This window comes from Muscardinus avellanarius (genome assembly GCF_963383645.1).
Source record: "Muscardinus avellanarius genome assembly, chromosome: 8".
Classification (NCBI taxonomy): Eukaryota; Metazoa; Chordata; class Mammalia; order Rodentia; family Gliridae; genus Muscardinus; species Muscardinus avellanarius.
Window position 1 is genome coordinate 98,938,697 of NC_137794.1, and position 20,244 is coordinate 98,958,940.

The following is a 20,244-nucleotide window of genomic DNA, read 5'->3' on the forward strand; positions in this document are numbered from 1 at the left end:
GACTGTTGAGTGATGCTGGAACTCCTAAAATTTTGGGAACTCGTGGAGATGTACTAAATATATTTTGCATTTTGAGATGGCCATTAGGTGTGGGGGGTCAGAAGTAGAGTGCAATGGTTTGTATTTGGAATGTCCCTCTATCCCTTATGCAAACAGGGTAGGAATGTTGGAAATAGGGCTTGGTTGCTATGGAGACTGGGGTTGTGGCCTTGGGATTATATGATTCCTCCTCCTGTTCGCTCTCTGCTTCTGGTTTCCATGATGTGAGAGCAGAGCCTGGTGCCCTCCTTCTCTCCCTCTTCTCAGAGCTCTGAGCTTCATAGATCCTGCCTGGCCTGGACTGAACCTCCAAATCTCCAAAAATTGAGAGCAAAAACTCTTGCTTTCTCTAAGTTATGTGGTTAGTTATTTTGGATAAGATTAGTGAGAATGTTGACTAAGACATACCATACCAAATATAAATTGTCTCAAACTTCTTATAAATATCACTTATAGGTTTTGGTTAGCAGACTCTTGAGAATTATGAAAACCATGAAACTATTCTCTTTTCCCAACTGCTTAGTAGCATTTTTCAAAATAGTCACCCACATTTCATGTACTGGAAACCTGATCCCAGTGCAATAGTGATGGTAGGTGAGGCCTAATGAGAAATGATTTAGGACATGAGGGGTAGGACAAATTGATTAATGTAGTGATTGGAGATGTGTCTTAGTTACCACAGGAGTGGGTTAATTATAAGAGGAGGTTGGCCCCCTTTTCTTTCCTTCTCACTTATTATTTGCCCTTATGCCTTCCCCATAGGATGATACAGTAAAAAAGGCTATTACCAGATGCCAAACTTTCAATCTTAACTCCTCAAACTCCACAACTATGAAGAAACTGATATTTTCTTTATAAATTACCTTATCTCTGGTATTATATTGTAGCAGCACAAAGCATAAATTCAGTATGCACACATATGTACAATATTTTTCATGGTAGTTCAGGAATTTTCTGGATCACTGAATCCCATGTATAAGATATAGAAGCTTTAGCTAAAAAATCTCTTTTTTATACTTTATTGCTACCCAGATTTCCAAGGTTGATGATAGTTGACAGCACAAGTATTATGATACCAGTGTTTATAACCAGCTCCTCTTCTGATTGGTTTATACCAATGGTATACCATTTACTAAATATTTAAAAGTGTATCCCTAAATGAAAGCTGATGTTTCAAATATTTTTAACATTAAATATTATAATACCATGTAAAATATGTGATTTTCCTCTAGCTTAAAGCAAAATCCTTTCTGTCATCAGCAGCCATTATGTAATAGCTGTATGTTAAGTCCATGATCTTTACCCCATATTTCTAGTTAATTTTTTTCTTTGACTTGATCAGGAATTTTCAGGTTTCCATAGATTTTATTATGTAATACTACAAAATAAGTGAGAAAATTTCTCTCAAAATACCTATATCATAGTCAAACTATTTTTATATGATAGTTAGATGCTTGAGTGACATTAAAGATCTGTGCAAAAGTAAATAATTTCTAAATATTAAATATTTATCTATAAGAGGTTTTAGTAAGCCAGGTATGACAGCACATGCCTATAATCTTATTACTTGGGAGACTGAGACAGGGGGAGCACAGGTTAGAGACCAGCCTCAGCAATTCAATGAGACCCTCAGCAATGATCAAGACCCTGTTTCAAAATAAAAATAAAATGAGACTGGAGGTGGAACTCAAAGGTACAGTGGCCCTGGGTTTCTTCCCCAGTATCAAAAAATAAAGAAAAAAAAGAAAGAGAAGTTTTATTAAAGACATAAATGTTTCCAGTATGCAATATATAAATATTTCCTATAATGTGGCCAAAATACTTGTATACTTAAAGATTTTTAAATCAAAATACAGAAGAGTTAATGTGATGGTGAATTTTATGTATCAACTTCACTGAGAGATAGAGTGCCCAGATATTTGGTCAAACATCCTGTAAGATTGTTATTGGAAAACAATGTACTCAAATGAGTAGGCTGAGATTAGACTGCTGATCTAGTGAGTTGACCTTATCCAACTATTAAAATGCATGAGTACAAAAAGGATGATTCCCCAACATAGGAGAAAACCCCTTTTCTGCCCAGTTGTCTTCAAACTGAAACCTTAGATTTTCCTTCAGCCCATTGACAGGGACTAGTCTTGGAACTTTTTGGTCTACATAATCATCTCAGCCAATTTCTTATGATAAATCTCTTTTTATATGTTTAATATTAGTGCATTTCTCCAGCTAGATCTAGTACAGATTTTGGATTTTGGTGTCATGGAATAGGTTGCTAATATAACAAATAATGAAAAATAGAGTTGGCTTTGTAATCATGTGACAGGTAGAGGCTAGAAAAGGTTTGAGATGGCTGCTGGGAAAAGCCCAGATTGCCTGGAAGAGCCTTTTGGTTGGAAGATAGCTGTTAAAGGTGCTTCTGGTGAGGTCTCATGTGGGAACAAGGAACATATTAGGAAACTGGAGGAAAGAAGATCTTTGTTATAAAGTGGCAAAGAACTTGGCTGAGGTGTGCTTTTGTCTATAGTGCAAGACAGAGCTTGTAAGTAATGATATTGGATATTTACCTGAGGTGATTTTTAAGTAGAGTGTTGAAGGTGAGGCTTGGCTTCTTATAATAGACAGTAAAAGATGAGAGAAGAGAGATAAATTATGAATCAAAAAGGAGCAAGAACTTGAGGACTTGAAAAATTATGTCTGATCTTATTGCAAAAAATGAGAAAGCTTGTTGTACAAGGAAAGCCAAGGGTATGACTAGACAATCTCTCCATAAGACGACTACCTGTGGGCTTGATCGGTCACCTCAAAAGACCTAAAAGAGAAATGAGATTTCACTTGAGGAGATACTACCAGTATGAATTAAGGGAGCAGAAAAAAAAAAAAAAACAGGATGGAAAAAGGCAGGCTGTTAGACTTCTTGAATTCTGTAGGGCAGAACAATGAGCTATCTGGCTTTGAATGTGGAACATACATCCTTTGAAAGAAGGGAGGAAGGTTTCTAATAGTGAATCAAAGACTAACAGGGATGGTGTTCTCACCAGAGGCCCAAGGGGGCAAGACTGTTTCCACCTCAGCTTCAGAAGGTGGCTCCACCACCTCTGTTTTAATAAGTCAGGCTACCTCTGAAAAAGACAGGTGGGCAACTCTACCACATAACCTTGTGGATGGAGCAATGGTAAATAGTTAGCAAGTTACCAGCAAGGCCTCTCCTCAGAGATAAGGGAATAGGGTCACCACCACATTGGGTCAAGAAAGAAAATCCAGGCAAAGAGAATTGTTCTCAAGCCTTACGATCCAATGGGGTCTATCTGGTGAGGCTTTGGACTTAGTGAGACCCACCACTTCTTCTTCTTCCTTCCCTTTTGGAATGGCAGTGTCTATCATATGCCTGTCCTAACATTGTATTTTGGAAGCACATAACTAGTATATTGTCACAGTCTTTTACTTGTGGAGAAATAAATCATGCCTTAAGTCTTAGCCAGATGTGAATTAGATGATATTTATATAAAACTTTGGACTTGAAATTGTTAAAGGGGTTAAAACTTTTGGTTCTGTTGTGATGAGATGAATGTAAATTGCATGTAAGGAGATCTTATATTTAGGGCAGAACAGAGAGAAGAATGTTATACAAGGAATTATGTCTCCTCCAAATCCATATGTTGAATCCCTAACCCCTAATTTGATTGTATTTGGAGATAATTCCTTTACGAAGGAAGTTAAGGTTAAACAAGGTCATAAGGATGGTGCCCAAATTGCATACGGTTGGTGTCCTTAAAAAAGGAGAACGAGGGCGACCAAAAAGCGGGGCTTAAGAGCCCCGCTAACAACCAATCTCCATTAACACAAAATCAGCGCCTTTCATAGCCAGAAAACACCATCACCAGAGAAACAAAAAAATCACCAGGCTCCAGAGAGAAAGCGGACTGAGAACAGAGCTCAGAGCCACAGAGGAGATACACCGAGGATGCGGCAGCAGTGCCATACTGCCGGCGGCAGCAGCAAATTCACCAGATGGCTACAGCAAACCGAGGTGAGACGCTGCGAAACAGCCAGGCGGGACTTCTCGCCGCAGGTAAAATCTAAAGCTCCCAGTGGCTGAGCTCAGCACACGCTGCAGGGATTGAGTGGAAATCAAAACCAACAAGAAATACGCCAGCCTCACGGCCGAGAGCGTAGCAGCGGCACCATATTGCCACCATCGGCGGCAGCAGAGAATTCACCTAATCCAGTACAGCTACATCTGCGTACTCAAGAACAGTGAGTCAAATTGCGGGCCACAGAGGAGAAATCCCAGTACTGTATTCCCTGGGACTTGACCGAGTGGGAGAGGGGTGGTGGCAGAGATATCACACCATAGGAGAACTTGCAACCTGGCACCCCCCACAGTCTAAAGCAGCCTCTATTGACTCCCTGGGTCGGAGATTCTGTGATACAACCCAGTAAAGGAGTAGTGGGGTCTGAGATACTACAGACTCGAGATCCAGAGCACCTTAAGTGAAGTCATAGTGACCCAAGGGAAGAACCCAGAGAAGGCACAAACATCCGAAATCATGGGAAAGAGGAATAATACTGGAGCAATGAATGCCCACAACCCCACAACATCAGAACCCGATAAAACAGAAAATCAGAGATTTCTAGAAGATCAAATCAGGAAAATAACTGTAGAAATAATAGAGGTGCTTTGAAAAGAACTCAGAGAGAGCCAAAAAGAGATAAAGGATGCAATTAATGAAGTAAAGGCCTCAATTCAAAGCACAAACAACCGATTAGAACACATGGAGAACAGAATCTCGCTCTTAGAAGATGATCATTCCAAAAATGAATGCATAGTTTCTAATCTAGAAAAAAATATCCGACAGCAGGAATCTGATATTGAAGAAATATGGGCCCATTTTAAGAGAGCTAACCTAAGAATAATTGGAATAGAGGAAGGAAAAGAAAGTGAAACCAAAGGGATCAACAATCTCTTCAAGGAAGTAATAGCAGAAAATTTTCCAAACATAGAGCAAGAGGTTGATACACAAGGTCCTGGAAACTTATAAAACTCCCTTTAGACAGGAACAGGAGAAGAGGATCCCCACGCCACATAATTGTCAAAATGACCAATGTGGAAGCCAAGCAGAGAATCTTAAAGGCAACAAAAGCAAAGGGCCAAGTGACATTCAGAGGCAAACCAATTAGAATCACTCCAGACTTCCCAAACCAAGTCATGAGAGCCAGAAGGGCTTGGAGTAACATATTCCAAACTCTGAAAGAAAACAACTTCCAGCCAAAAATTTCCTACCCAGCAAAACTTTCTATCCAATTAGATGGAGAAATAAGAAGCTTCCATGACAAACAGAAACTGAAGGAATTTATGTCTTCAAAACCAGCACTAGAGAAAATACTCAAAGAGATTAACTACAAAGAAGAAATAGGTAACACACACCAGAACCAGAGAAACAAGATTTTCCATCCAACAGTCAACTAAGATTGGTTATCTGTGGATATTCATTACTTATGTTAGTTTTTACCTATCTCTAAATGGTATTGTTTGCCTTTATTGTTGTTAATTTTTAGGATTTCTAGTTGGAATATTAATATACCTTCAGATATAGCATTTGGAAATTTTTTATCCCATTCTATTAGTAACTGTTAACTCTGTTTACATTGTCTTTGGATATACTATTTTTATTTATTTATTTTTTATTTTTTAGGGAGTTTGTATACTCTTCTGTTGCCTGTGCCATTGAAATAATATCCAAGAAATCACTGCCAATTTCAATGTTGTGAGGTTTTATGACCCAGATTTTCTCCTAAAAGTTTATAGTCTTAAGATTTATATTTAGGTCTTTTATCTATTTTGAGTTAATATTTGTATATGGGATTAGGTAAGGCTCCAACTTTATTCTTTTCCATGTAATTATTATGTTTCAACAATATTTAGTTAAAAGATTAATATTTCCACCACCAAATGTTCGTGGAAACCTTGTCAAAAATAACTTGACAATAAAGGGAAGAATTTAGCTCTAGGCTTTTATTTAACTCCAATGGTTTATAGATCTGCCTTTAGAATAGTACTACACTGTTTCAATTATTGTAGCTTTATATGGTTTGAAATCAGAAAATATATATCTTCTAGCTTTGTTCTTTTTCAAGATCATTTTGGGTATCTAGTGTCCATATTCCATATTAGGATAGATTTTTTTTCTGAAAAATAAATATATAAATATATGATAGTTTCACCTAAAAATACAAAAAAGTATTCTCTGGTATGAAAGAAAGTAAAAAGAAATATTGAAATGTTATCTTTAAGTCATCAAAAGCTTGCTATCATACAAATGAAACTGTTATGTGAGATTATCATTTTTAATTTTGGATAAATTGCTATAATACTAGATGTCAACCACTAAGCCAAGCATGGGAGGGAGGGATGGGGAGAGAATGGGGTGGGGATCGGGTGGGGGCTGACTGGGCGATGTGTGCATATATGTCTACAAAAATTTGTATCCCACTATGATGTATGAATACAGTGCACCAATATATATATATATATATATATATATATATATATATATATATATATGTGAGAACGATAAACCAGATCTCAGATTTATATTCTCTCTCTCCCTTCCCTCTCTCCCACCATCTTTCCTTTTCTCCCTCTATCCTCCTTCCCTTCTCCCTCTAGCTCACTTGCTCCCTACTTCCCTGTGCACAGGCACAAGGAGAGCCATGTGAGGGCACAGTGAACCTAGAGTGCTATTCATCTGACTAGGATGACACAGTACTGTTTGTTTTACAGGCTCTTCAGGATTACAGTCCCCTCATATGGTTGTATATGCTACCTTTACACCTCTTTATTTGTTTGAAAACAAGATCTTTGCATTAGAGAAGATGGTAAGCATTGAAGACCAAGAAAAACAATATTATTTAAGGTGTGTGTGTGTGTGTGTGTGTGAGAGATAGAGAGAGAGAGAGAGAAGAGAGCACATTTCACCTAAGGGTATCTGGCACATCCAAAATTATCTTAGATATTTGTAGCATTCTTCAATCATAATATACATATATATCACATTTCATTTTTAAACATTTTTTGACTATATACACAAGGAAACATGTATAATTTATATTTGTCAGTGAAATTATGCAAATGATTTCTGTATGATAATTAATGAACTTTTCATAAATAAACTGTATACATTTTCTTAACATAAGATGATTTAGGTGAATTTGCATTCAGACTGTAGAGTCACTTCATGACTTTTCTTATATCTTAAAATAATACAAAATAGGACTGAGGATGTAGCTCAGAGGTAGAATGTCCCTGGGTTCAATCCCCAGTACAGCAAAACATTTAATAAAAGTAATAATAATACAAAATAAAAAGTACTCACATTTAAAAAAAATAAGTTTAATACATTACAGGAAATTTAGAAAATATAGTCAATGGGAAGACAACTAAAATATACTGAAGTTCCTATGCCTGGGCACTGTTGGCATTTTGGCACATATCCTTTGATTTTTCTTTATGCATATACTCTGTGTGTGTTTGTGTATATCTTTTTATAGAATGAAATTACACTTTCATTCCATTTAGAAATTATATTTTATGAGTTGTTAGCATTTCTTATTATTATTATTAGCATTTTAATGTATTACATTTTCCCCATGGTGTTTCATTTCACGCAATGCAATGTTTAGTAGTTGCATTGTGCTATACCATTTTAAAGGTATCTTTTGTGCTTAGGCAATACTCTTTCTTTTTTCCTAATAATTTTAAAGCCTATCCTGTTTTTATAAAATTGACTTAGAAATATGCTATATTATATTTGGTGCTTATTATGTCCTAACACTGTTTTGGGACTTTGGACAAATAGTACTTTGTTGCTAGAATTCTTTATGTTCTTATTAAAATATAAGGTCAGGTGATTCAGTAATATAATCGCATATAAATATTCATTTGGTTAGTTATAAAGAGAAGAGCTTTAAAACATTAATAAATATTAGCTTGAAATGCAAATCTTTCAATTGGGTTACCTCGCTGTGTGCATTTTATTTGTCTTTTAGGTTAGCATGGGAATACAATGTTATCATTTTTATCTCCTTTTCCTCCAACTCCTCTTTCTTCCCTTTTCTACCTTCTCTTCCTCCTTATCCTTATTTTACTTTCTTCTAATCCTTCCTCCTCTCTCTTTTTTTAAAGTAAAACCATTTCTACCAGTAAAAATCTACCATGTAGCAGAAGTACCATCATAACAATGATAGAAAATATTGTGCCATTATGAATATAGGAATAAAGGCAGCTTGTTTTATTTTAATCCAAAGTTAATAGAACATCCACCATAGTTTACTATATATCGGTTTAATGAAAAATTGAGACAGGTTTTAAAACCAGTAACACTTAACAATCCAAGTGTGTTTCCAAAGCCTCTCTTGGGTTAAGACTCTTGTCAAGATCAGGGCTGACCACCTCCGCCCCAATGTGTGTTTATATGCCAATGGCCTAGGCACTCTCAGGTATTCTAGAGAGTAAAGGATTTTACTTTGGATTGCTAAAGAATAATAGCCATATTGTGTGAAATGCTAAGGCCTCATATCTAAAAAGTACTCAAACTCCTTTACAAACTGTGAAATACACATTTAAGATGAATGTATTATTTATAAAAACAGTCTGAAAAATAATAATCATGACTTATTGTGATCCTACTGAAAAGCTGAGGTATAAACACAAAGTTAGTTTAAAATATAAAAGTCTGAAACAGACTGTAAGCACATCTGCTTATTCACGGGTTAATTCCACCAATGTTTATTTATTACAGATTACGTGCTAAACAATGTTCTGTGTTCTAAAGACACAGAGATGAACAAGATTTTAAAAGTACCCCCCACATACACAGCAATTCTGCCAACTAATAAAACTACAGTAATTCAACGAGAAAAGAGTTGTAACATGTACCTATACCAAGACATTGCATGTTATTCTTCATTATAGGATTTTATGTTAGAAAGTCTGGGTAGACACAACTAGGCTCAAAGAACTGTGGGGAGTTGAATAGATCCCAAGGGGAATCATATGAGAGGCAGCTGGAGCTGGTGGAAATTAAAATATGTAGATCTTTATTAGTAGATTGTCATGGTGCACATCTGTGATCCCAGTACTAGGGAGGTTAACACAGTAGAATCGCAGGTTTCAGGATAGTACCAGCAAGGTAGTGAGACTCCGAAATCTAGAGAGACACTTTCTCAAACCTAAAAATAAAAAGGGCTGGGGTGTAGCTCAGAGGTAGAATGGCCCTGGCTTCAGTCTCCAGTACTACCCATACACACACACACACACACACACACACACACACACACACACACACCTTTGTTACTCCTTCTTTTGAGTGTTGAAACTAGTTTAAGATGCCAGAGGATCTGAAACTAAACCAATGTCCAGGAACAATAATCAAGTGGCCTCTGAGGCTGTGATGGACTGACTGTAATTGTGCTCCCGTCTTGCTGTGAATTATTTTAGATGAGCTGTCTGAAAGGCTAATCTAGTTTCTTGGGTATATAGTAGAATATAATAGAGATATAATGTTTTAATAATAAACCTTTAGGAAACAATATCTCTCCTAATGAAATTTTGTTAAATGGAGCACAATGTAAAATGTTATAGTCCCCAAAACAATGAGATCAAGTAAAATAAAGTTAATGACTTACATTTATTTAAACAATTGAAATTTTCAAGAAAAACAAGAGCAAAACTTGAAAAAGAACAAGATTTTTTCCTATATTATCTAACTTTCTCCTGCTCTTGGGTATTCTAAATAGTTTTAGTTTTATTTGGATGGAGGATTTGTGATTTAGAAAAACTTTCTTCCACTTTCTCAAACCATTACTTTTTCACTTAGAAAGTGTGAAATAAAATGGGATGAAATAGTAGAAGGGTTTTATGAAAGGAAACTTCTAATTTAGATCTTATGTATGAATTAACAGGGAAATATTATTGAGCACCTACTCAGTATTTCAAGTGCTATTCTAAATCCCTTTCTGTCCCTAATTCTTATCCAAGAAACTGTGAGATTCTTTCATGGTGTTACTTTACATCAAACTATAACTGTTATTAATAGCATTATTTCACCTTCTATTCTCTCTTCTATGCCAATTATTCTTAGGTTAGCTCTTTTAAGATTACATAATTTACAGGGAAGTGGATAGAACTGGATAACATTATGCTAAGTGAGAACAGTCACAAAACATAAGAAATCGGATGTTCTCCCTCATATACAGAAGCTAAGGAGAAAATGGGTCGTAGGAGAAACTCTAGAAAAACAAGGTGATGTTAGAGATGAGCAAATAAGACGACCTACCTGAGGGGATGGAATGGGGCAAGGGAAATTTTCTAATGTACATGATGTACATTAACAAATGTCAATCACTAAGCAAAATATGAGAAGGAGGGTAGGGGAGAGAATGGCACAAGAATTGGGTAAGGGCTAATTGGTGATGCGTGCATGTATACCTCTACAATGCACTAAAAAAAAACTAAAAAAAAAAAAAAAGAAATACAAAACAAATTTAGATAAAATTACCAGAGGATGGAAAGAGATAATGGTTTTGGAAAAACTTTACTAGTTGGCAGTGTCTTTGTAGAATTACAAAATTTAACTTTTTCAGTTCTAGAAGGATGCTAGGAAACTGATTATTAACAGGCAAGAAAAAATTAAACATCTAAATGTACAAAAATATAGCATTGTTTTTGGTAAATCAGAATCATTAAAATGCAATGAAGTATGAGAAATTGTCTTTTTGAAGTCTCTCTCGATTAAAACAAGTTAGGATTTTACCATATTATTCAAACTCTAAGTAGGTCCTAATACCATAATTTGTTATTTGGGCTCATACTTTAGGATGCTTTCCAATTCATAATAGAAAGTTTTTTAAGCTAAAGCATTGGTTTAGCTAGTAAGGAAAAATGCCAAATATCATCATTGGAAATATATTTTGAATTTATTGATCTTAAAAATACTATTTTTAGCCGGGCGTGGTGGCACACGATTGTAATCCTGTCCTTGGGAGGCGGAGACAGGAGGATCACTCAGGTTTGAAGCTAGCCTCGCTGGCTTAAGAGACTCTGTTTCCAAATAAAAATATAAAAATAGGTCTGGGAGTGTAGCCCAGAGGTAGAAGAGTTTCCAGGAACCCCAGTACCATATATATATAATTTTGAGTCCAACTTCTATTTTGAATACTGTTTAATTGTAACTATTTACAGTGATATAGCTTTTAAAATGCTGTTTAATTTAGAGGAATCCAATGAAAAGATTACTTTCAAGTGTTGGCTTGATCCATGGAAATGTCTAGAAATTGAAAAGTTAAAGTTAAAAACAAAGGTTTAGACTTTAGTTCATCTAGCTAAAATGGCTAGAGCCACTCTAAAAAATGCAGAATTCAGCCGGGCATGGTGGCACACACTTGTAATCCCCGCGCTTGGGAGGCAGAGACAGGAGGATCGCGCAGGTTCGAAGCTAGCCCTGTGCGCTGGCTTAGGAGACCCTGTTTCCAAATAAAAATGCAAAAATAGGTCTGGGAGTGTAGCCCGGAGGTAGAAGGGCTTCCAGGAACCCCAGTACCACCAAAAAAAAAAAAAAAAAAATGCAGAATTCAGAAACTCCAGAATGATTGCTAGTAAATTTCTAAAATTTACAAAAAATATGAAGAGAAAAAATGATAGTTTCCCCTACTTCTTAGTTAAATCTTTTGAAAAACCATTGATTTGCTTTGACCCTTATTTTCAGTATTTAGAGTACTTTAAATCGGCTGTGCTGGACTCAGTAGTGTACTGATTAACTCCTTGGAATGCTTATCCTGGCCTCTGGAGGAGCTGCCCTACCCCATGAGTCCTCCCATCTGTTTTGAGCCTGGGAGAAGTATAGACTGAGCTTTATAGAAGCAATCTTGAAAGCAAGCCAATTCCAACTGAAGCAATAAATCCGGAGTAAGCTGATGGATGGGTTTCAGGTCCTAATTTAGAAGACTTTTCTCAATTTCAGTCCCAGTTGTTGCTATAGCACAGAAATCAATGGTGTGGAGTCACAGGGAAGAAAAACAGTCATTAGCCAAGCTGACCTTAATGCTGTTAATATTTCACTACTTTAAATGGTAAAGCAAGCCATGAAAGTTCGCATTTAGCTAGAGTATATAGCACTTCAACTTTCACACACCTTCTTATTTCTTATGGTGCATTTCAGACATTGGTCAATAACCAAAGTCCTGTGTGAATATAATTATGAACTATTTCAGAGCAGTGTGGCTGCAGAAAAGCTAGACATTTGAACATGGAAAGCACCTGCCTGAACAACTACATAGCTTGGCAGGATGGCCTCTGTCTCCTGCCCTCCTATTAATGGCTCCCTTGTCATGAAAAGTGAGGCGTTCCCTGGGAAGAACCCCCAGACATGGGTGAGGACACAATTGCTGATAAGAAAACCACCTGAGGCCGTATGGACTTGAATGCATTTAAGACAGTGGAAAAATTTTAAACACTAGGTTACACTAGCTAGTCACACACACACACACACACACTTTCACACTACATAGAAACACTAGGATTAAAGCTTTAACTTGTAATAATAATGGCTGATAAATTTTGGACAGACCTGGTATACTAAGGTTTTTGCAGTCTCATCAGGTCTTAAGCTTTTAGAACTAAAAAAGTACCTTCTAATTCTAATCTCTCACTTTTCAAGTAAGAAAATAAGGCCCTGAAAAAAATTAAAAGTTGAAGAGAAATACAAATGGTAATAGTGTTTAGATTAATGGTGGTAGAAATATAAGTGATTATTTTTTTCCTTATCACTGGAGTGGTGGTAATATTCTAATATCAACAACAGTATTATTATAAATGTGAAAGCTAATCACAGGAACCCCTTTGGACCTTCTTTCCATTTCTTAGGCAGATTCTGCTGAGAAACTCAGAGAATATGGACTATCTCACATCTGTAGCCATCCTGTGCTGGTGACAAGAAGTAGGTCCTGTCCCCTGGTTGCACCACCAAAACCACCTCCTGTCCCTGCCTGGAAACTCATTCGTCCAAAAAAGGAAACTGTCATAACAGACGAAGCTCAAGGTAGTGTCCTGCTGGCTTCAGATGAACATTTATCCAAAGGAAGACTTAATAGTTTGTGTGTGTGTAGGATGAAAGATGTTGGTTAAGGTAAAATGCTCAATATCACCCCTAAACTTACTTGAGTCTTATGCCCAGATTTTACATGTTTAAAAGATTAAATCTCCACATCTCAGAAGCTAAGCAGTTTGGCTCATATCTAAATTTCCCAGACAGATCAAGGTCATTCTCTGAGTGATGGCCTTGCTATTTTTGGTATGGTTGGGAAGGAGCTCGTAGTAAATAGTATAGGAACTTAAATTGTATAAATTAAGCCACTGGAATGAATTTCTAATGTGTGAACTGCCACAGAGTATTGCTCAGAACATAATCTTTGAATTACTGAGTCACTTAAAACACAACTCCTGTAGAAGTAGAACTTCTCCCACGAAGCAGCTCCCGAGTGAATATTGTCACAGAGCCACTTGGTGAATGTCAGGTGTCCTCAGAAATAAGTAAGTTCCCACGGAACTGAAGTGCTCCCACCTTGCTATTTTATTCTCAGGCATTTTTAAATTCCTCACAATCCAAGTTTTCACACTTTTAATTTTTTTGTTCACCACAAGTCTTTAGTTTTTTGAAATTATTTTATTAGTGCATTGTAATTATACATTATAGCAGATCCCAATGTGTTAAAAACATAGGTGTACACAGCTCTTTGTTGCATTTTTCACCTCACTATGTGGCTCCCTTCCCACAGGAGTTAGTGGGATCGGTGGCCACACCTGCACATATTGCCTTAGTATTATTTGAACTGTTTCCTTCCCCAGCCTCCCCCTCCCCCTCTCTCCGCCAGCTCCCTCCAGCTACTCTACACATCTCTTTGGACTATTTAAAGTCATTTGTGTTTTCTCTTTTCTCTCCAGCTTCCACATATGAAAAAAAAACAGACCACCCCTGACTGAAGGCTTCATTATTACCAATTTTTTTCCTGTATGCACAATGTGTGAATGGGAGAGGGGTGATGGCAAGAGAATGAATGTAGACCATAATTATTTTTTAGAAAATAAGTATTAAAGCAAAAATATGAATACCAGGAGGTCCTTTTTAAAAATAAACACAAGTAATCAAACAATTGAAGTTTATCAACATATGCTTATCAACATGTGTAGTCTTCCCATAGATAATGTACCATTTGCACTTTTTAAAGGTGGTGATAAAGAATCCAATGCCATGGATTATGTGTTTATGTGATATGTACATATTCCCATAAAAAACACTTGTTGTATTTGCTCAAATATAGCTTTTTGTCTATCTCCATGTTTTTACATTTTCTCCTTTTTGTTTTTCCAATATCTTATTATTTTCTAATTCTATTGGTGCAGTAGCAGTATAGCATATTCTAGAGTTTATTTCATTAGAGTCACTGTTAGTTGTGAATCTTTTATTACTGCAATGAATGCCAAAGCAATTAACTTATAAAGCCAAAGGCAATTAACTTACAAAGAAGAGAAGTCAATTTTTCCCATGGCTTTGGAGGGTCCAGCCCAACATTGAGTGGCTCCACTGTTTGGGGCCCTAAATGATCCATCCTGACCAGCCACAAGGCAGAGCAGACCACTCACCTAATAAGCAGGGAAGCAGGAAGAGGAAGTGGCGAGGATGCCCCAGTGACCTATGGACCTTCCACAGAGTCCCACCTCTAAAGGCCCTATCTCCTCGGGGCCAATTTAACACATGGACCTTTGAAGGACACTCAGCATCCAAACTATAGCAGAAGTTGTATTCAGAGGTCTGTCACCTGCAAGAATAATGAAGGCAAAGCCATAGTAACATACCTGCGCCATTTGCTGAAGGCTTTACTGCCAAGCTTATGAATATTCACTCAGTTTTTGGTCCCATGAAGTATTAGGAACAGTGGCATCTATCCTTGGCATATATCCTTATTGGTGATGGGAATGCCTTTGAATTGCTATAACTCCTGCTACTACCTCAAGTGTTGCTAATATTTCACTGCAGGTGACAAGAGAACCACTACACAGTCAGGAGGTAAAACATAAACCATGGCGGCACTCAGCGTCCTAAAGCTGCACTAATATTGACCTGTTCCTCACCTCTTCCTACCTACCATAATTTATACATTTTTAAAACACAAAGAATAGCTGGTAACCATGTAATTTTCCTCACATTTGCTTTCTACCTACATTGACATAGCAGGACAGCTGGTAGAAAAGATTTCTCTAGCACGACATGTGTTATTCTCTCCAGAAGAGAACAATGAGAAAAGAAATATCTCCTTGGGATGAAAAAGGGAAACGGTGGATTCATTTCTTTTTTTATTTAGATTCAACTACTTCTTCTTTCCCTGCTTAGTTATTTCAATCCTTGCCATGTATGTCTTGAGTTTCTGGAAGGTATTGTTGGGTGCCAACAAAGTATGTCTGCTACTTTGAGTTTCTAGAACTTTTCTCTTTTCTTCCTTCCAAACTACTCTCTTCCTTCCTTTTTATCCTTTATTTTTTTCCTGAATCAAAGATCAGCAACCATATGGCCCTTAAGGAGAGAGTAATCCTTTCGTCTTATTTTATTTTATTCTAACCATCTATGTATCTATCTATGTATCTATCTATCTATCATCTAATTTTTGGTTCTGGGGATTAACCCTGGGGCATTCTACCTCCAAACAACACTTTCAGCCCTATTTTATTTTTGTTTTGAAACAGAGTCTCACCAAGTTTCTGAGACTGGCCTCTATCCTGCAATCCTCCCATCTTATCATCCTGTGTACTGAGAATCTAAGCATACACCACCAGGCATAGCCAGCCTTTTACTTTTAAGTGCACTTTAAATACCTTGAATCACTTAAAACAGTTGTTCATCCAGAGCATTAATGAATGGCTAAATGGACAGAAGAATATTCAACATGAAGATATCTTGCTACTGACTGTTGTGTCATTAAGTACCTACTTTTTGTAAATTGGGGATGTTAATCTTCTGGGATTCGGTAATAATTCCTTGGGAATCACCATATGACTGCCTTTATTCTCGCTAGTGGGCTTAATGTTTAAAGTTAGTCATAACAAAAATGGGGAGCAGGGTCTTAATTACAGGATTGTGCAGAACAGAGAGCACATGTGGATGTGTGTCCTCACCTCACTTTGGTTTCAGGCTTCACTGTGGGGTTGCACGTGTTTTTAGAGTGAGAATCTCCTACTCTAGACTGGCCTACAATGCAGGAGTGGACACAGACACTCTTTTGACCTCTTGCTTTTGCTTCTCTTTGTGACCTTTACTGGGTTACTTTTTCTCTTCTTTTCCTAAGTTTCTATGCGTTAGTTCACATTTCCTCTTATGTTCTAAGCAATTATATTGTAGAGGTTAACTAAGGGAATACATTTTTTTTAGAAAAAGACTTTAATAGAAAAATCATTTTTGCACTTGAAATAGCATCAAATGCCAAGTAATAATTCTACAAGACATTGCTAACTTTTCTCCTTGACACTTAATCATTCCATGTCACACTCTGGAAGACAAATGAGGTATAGACAAAAGAAATCTAATGTTGTCAAGATCTATAAACTCTTTCACTAAAAACCTGAGGTATATTTCTACATTGCTATGTAATGTGATTGAAAATTGTTGGATAAATAGTTAATCTAACCAGCAAGCCAAGTGCATTAACTGTTAAGTCCCTTATCAGTCCTGAAATATTTTGAAAAATGTTTATCACATTTTCCAAATATTACTTTTTTTTAGAATCAGTAATAAAGAAGCCTGAACAGTTTCTCGAGATCTCAAGCCCATTTCTGAATTATAGAATGACTCCATTTACAATCCCAACAGAAACGTGAGTATATAACAATTCTCTCACAATTGCATTATTAACAAATAATGTATTTTGTATTTTGTGGCTAAAACTAACAGGAAATAGAACTGTTTTGAAGAACACTAACAAAAATTCCAAATACATAGATATGAAAAATATTAAATGCTGTTTCCTTGATGTCTTAGATTTTGTGATTATATAATTCACTTATTAGTAAACGTTTTTGCTTACCTTATGAGTATTACAAATTGTTTGTGTTCCCTTCTCATCCATATGTTGAGGTTCTAATACTAAGAGTAGTGGTATTTGGAGATGAAGCCTCTAATGAATTAATTCAGGTTAAATTAGGCTTATGGTTGGGGCAATAAGATGATAAGATGAGTGCCCTATGAAAAGAGAGTTCCAAGAGCTGGCTGTTGGTCTCTCTCTCCTTCCCTGCAGATACACACCATGGAAAGGTCATCCAAGAGAGAGAAGGCAGCTTTCAGCAAGCAGGGAGAAGACCAAGGGTATAATTAGACCACCACTAGACAGATTATGGGATTATACCAGCAGGGATACTCTCAGCTTGAGTGGAAGGGATACAATGGCATAAAGAAAGGCTGCTGGATTTCTGGGATTCTACAGGACAGGACCATGGAGCTCATCACCTGCAAACATGCATCTTCAAGAAAAGGGAAGAATGAGCCCTGATACATTAGAAATCATCTGAGTGATACTCCCACCACAGGTGCAGGGACCGCAGCCACTTTTTCCTGGATTTCAGCAGGCCAGGTGGGCCCCACAGAGATGCCAAGAATAGGGCTAGCCCACAGAACTGTGGGGGTGACCCCATCACCCCAGTGGGCATGGAAGGTGGTGCATCAAACCAAAGAGCATTGTTCTCAAGACTTAAAGATCTAAGGAAATTTGCTTTGCCAGGCTTAGGATTTCCTTGGGACCTGTCACCCTCTTCTTTTTTCTGTTTCTTCCTTTTGGAATTCGACTATTTATCATATGTCTGTACCACCATTGCATTTTTGAGTCATATAACTTGTCCAGAAAATAGATTCATACCTGAAAAAAATATTACCTCAGGACCCATCCTAGTTCACCTTGAGGCTCACCAATAGCTGACATAGACATCATTCAGGTGAAACTTTGGGCTTTAGACTTTAGAGCTGATGCTAGGATGAGTTAAGTCTTGGAGCTGTTGGGATATTGTGTTTTTTTTTTTTTTTTTCATGTGAGAGTAATTTGTTAGACCAGGGTATGGGATGTTGTCAACTAAAAGCTGGGTATGGTGACACATGCCTGTAATTCCAGTACTTAGGAGGCTGAGATAAGAAAATTACAGGTTAAAGGCCAGTCTCAGAAATTTAGTGAGACTCTGTTTCAAAAGAAAAATAAAAGCCAAGCATGGTGGTGCAGGCTTGTAATCCCCGTGCTTGGGCGCTTGGGAGGCTGAGACAGGAGGATGGCACAGATTCGAAGCCAGCCTCAGCTGTCTTAAGAAACCCTGTTTCCAAATAAAAATATAAAAAATAGGTATGGGAGTGTAGCCCAGAGGTAAAAGGCCCCTGGGTTCCATCCCCAGTATCACAAAAAAAAGAAAGAGAAAGAAAGAAAAGAAAGAAAGAAAGAAAGAAAGAAAGAAAGAAAGAAAGAAAGAAAGAAAGAAAAGAGATGAGGATGGACCTCAGAGGTGTGTGCTCCTGGGCACAATCCTGGTCATCAAAAAACATTGTTTAACCTATTCCCTTTCCCCCTACTGTCTTACTCTGGAGATCTGCCAAAGATTCTAGCCAGAAATAATATGGGGAGCAGCCCATGACTTGAAGAAGCACTGGGCAGTGGTGGCCCCTACTTTAAAACCATTCTGTCTCCTGCCCTGTTGTTATCTTCTGGGGTATGGTGGGCTGGAGAGGCTGCTCCTGTGATCTCCCAAATGCCTTTGGAGCCATTTTTCCATTGCACATGGTAGTATAGTTTCAAAACTGTCCTAGCCTCCATCAATCAGACAGCTCTACAGTGGCTTCCTCATTTTTAGAAAGTTGAGGACCAACCCTGCTTCTTAGAATTATTTTTCTGACTTAGTCCATTTGGGCTGCTGTAACAGCATACCATAAACTAGGTGACTTTTAAAGGGCAAAAATTTACTTGAAAGCTCCTGAGATGTTCAAGATCAAGGTATCAGCAGATGTGATGTCTGATAAGGACCCACTTCTGTCTCCTTACAGACAGAAATGCAAATAAGCTCACTTTCAGCCCCTATTTCAAGGGCACTAATCCCAGCTCTAGAGTACTATCCTCTTGATCAAGCACCTCCTTAATATCCCCCTGCCTAAAGTCACAACCTTAGGGGATAAGAGTTTAGGGTATAAATTTAGGGGATATGTACATGTTTAAACAATAGTGCTTCCCTTATTTCTCTATCAAGTTATAGTCTATCAAGGTGTTTCCTAAGTTAATTCAGTCCTCCTGGCAAGAGAATCAACCTGTGAAGCTAAAGTAATATGTTTCAATCTTTAATTCCCTTTTTATATGAAAAATCTTCAAATATTTGACAACAATTATATGCACTACTCCACTTTCTTTATATTATTCAATTTCTAGACATGTCAAAGTATATTGTGTAAGTTAGTTTCCATTCCCAGTGCACTGTTCAGTTATAAAGGCTCATGGAATCTCTTTTCCTATTAAAGATACTGTGAATTAAACTTCTGCCATTTGGGACATAATCGGTCCTGATTGATGCTGCAATATCATATAAATGAAATGCACTGCTGTTGATTTGGTCAAAATTTGTGTCATAGTACTTGTAATGTACATATGATGAATGTATTAAATGATGTCTTTTTTCTCATGTAGAGAATATTTAAAGTCTTCCTTATTTCTTTGATGAATCATACTTAGCATTAGTAGTGTACAGTCATATTATATCAGAGAGAACCCAAACACTGGAGAAGCTACAACTTAACATTCAAGGGCCCCAGACTAAGGGATTTTTTCTGCCTTTTATTTCTCTGATTGGTTTAGTTGTAGTTTTGCTTCCATGCTACTAATACATTTTTTTCCATGATACTGGGAATTGAACCCAGGGGCATGCTACCTCTGAGTTGCATCCCAAGCCCATTTTAACCTTTATTTTCAAACAGGATCTCATTAGATTTCTGAGTCTCCCCACATTGCTGAGGCTGTCCTTGAACCTTCTATCCTCCAGACTTAGTTTCTCAAGTCTTAGGAGACCTGACTTAATGAATTCTATAAGTATGATACAATTTAGTCATACTTAATACTGTCTGGTTTTAGTAGCTTTGCCTCTTCCAA

General features: G+C 37.1%; 1 protein-coding gene across 1 annotated transcript in view; it reads left to right on the plus strand.

Moving 5' to 3' along the window:
* ADGB (androglobin) overlaps positions 1–20,244 on the plus strand; it is a gene marked incomplete at both ends in the record, with an annotated part of 172,304 nt that overhangs the window by 57,440 nt on the left and 94,620 nt on the right. The window contains 3 exons of the mRNA XM_080700144.1: positions 6,821–6,915; positions 12,959–13,133; positions 16,866–16,956. Coding sequence (XP_080556270.1) covers positions 6,821–6,915; positions 12,959–13,133; positions 16,866–16,956 — 361 coding nt within the window. The remainder of the gene's footprint in view (positions 1–6,820; positions 6,916–12,958; positions 13,134–16,865; positions 16,957–20,244) is intronic.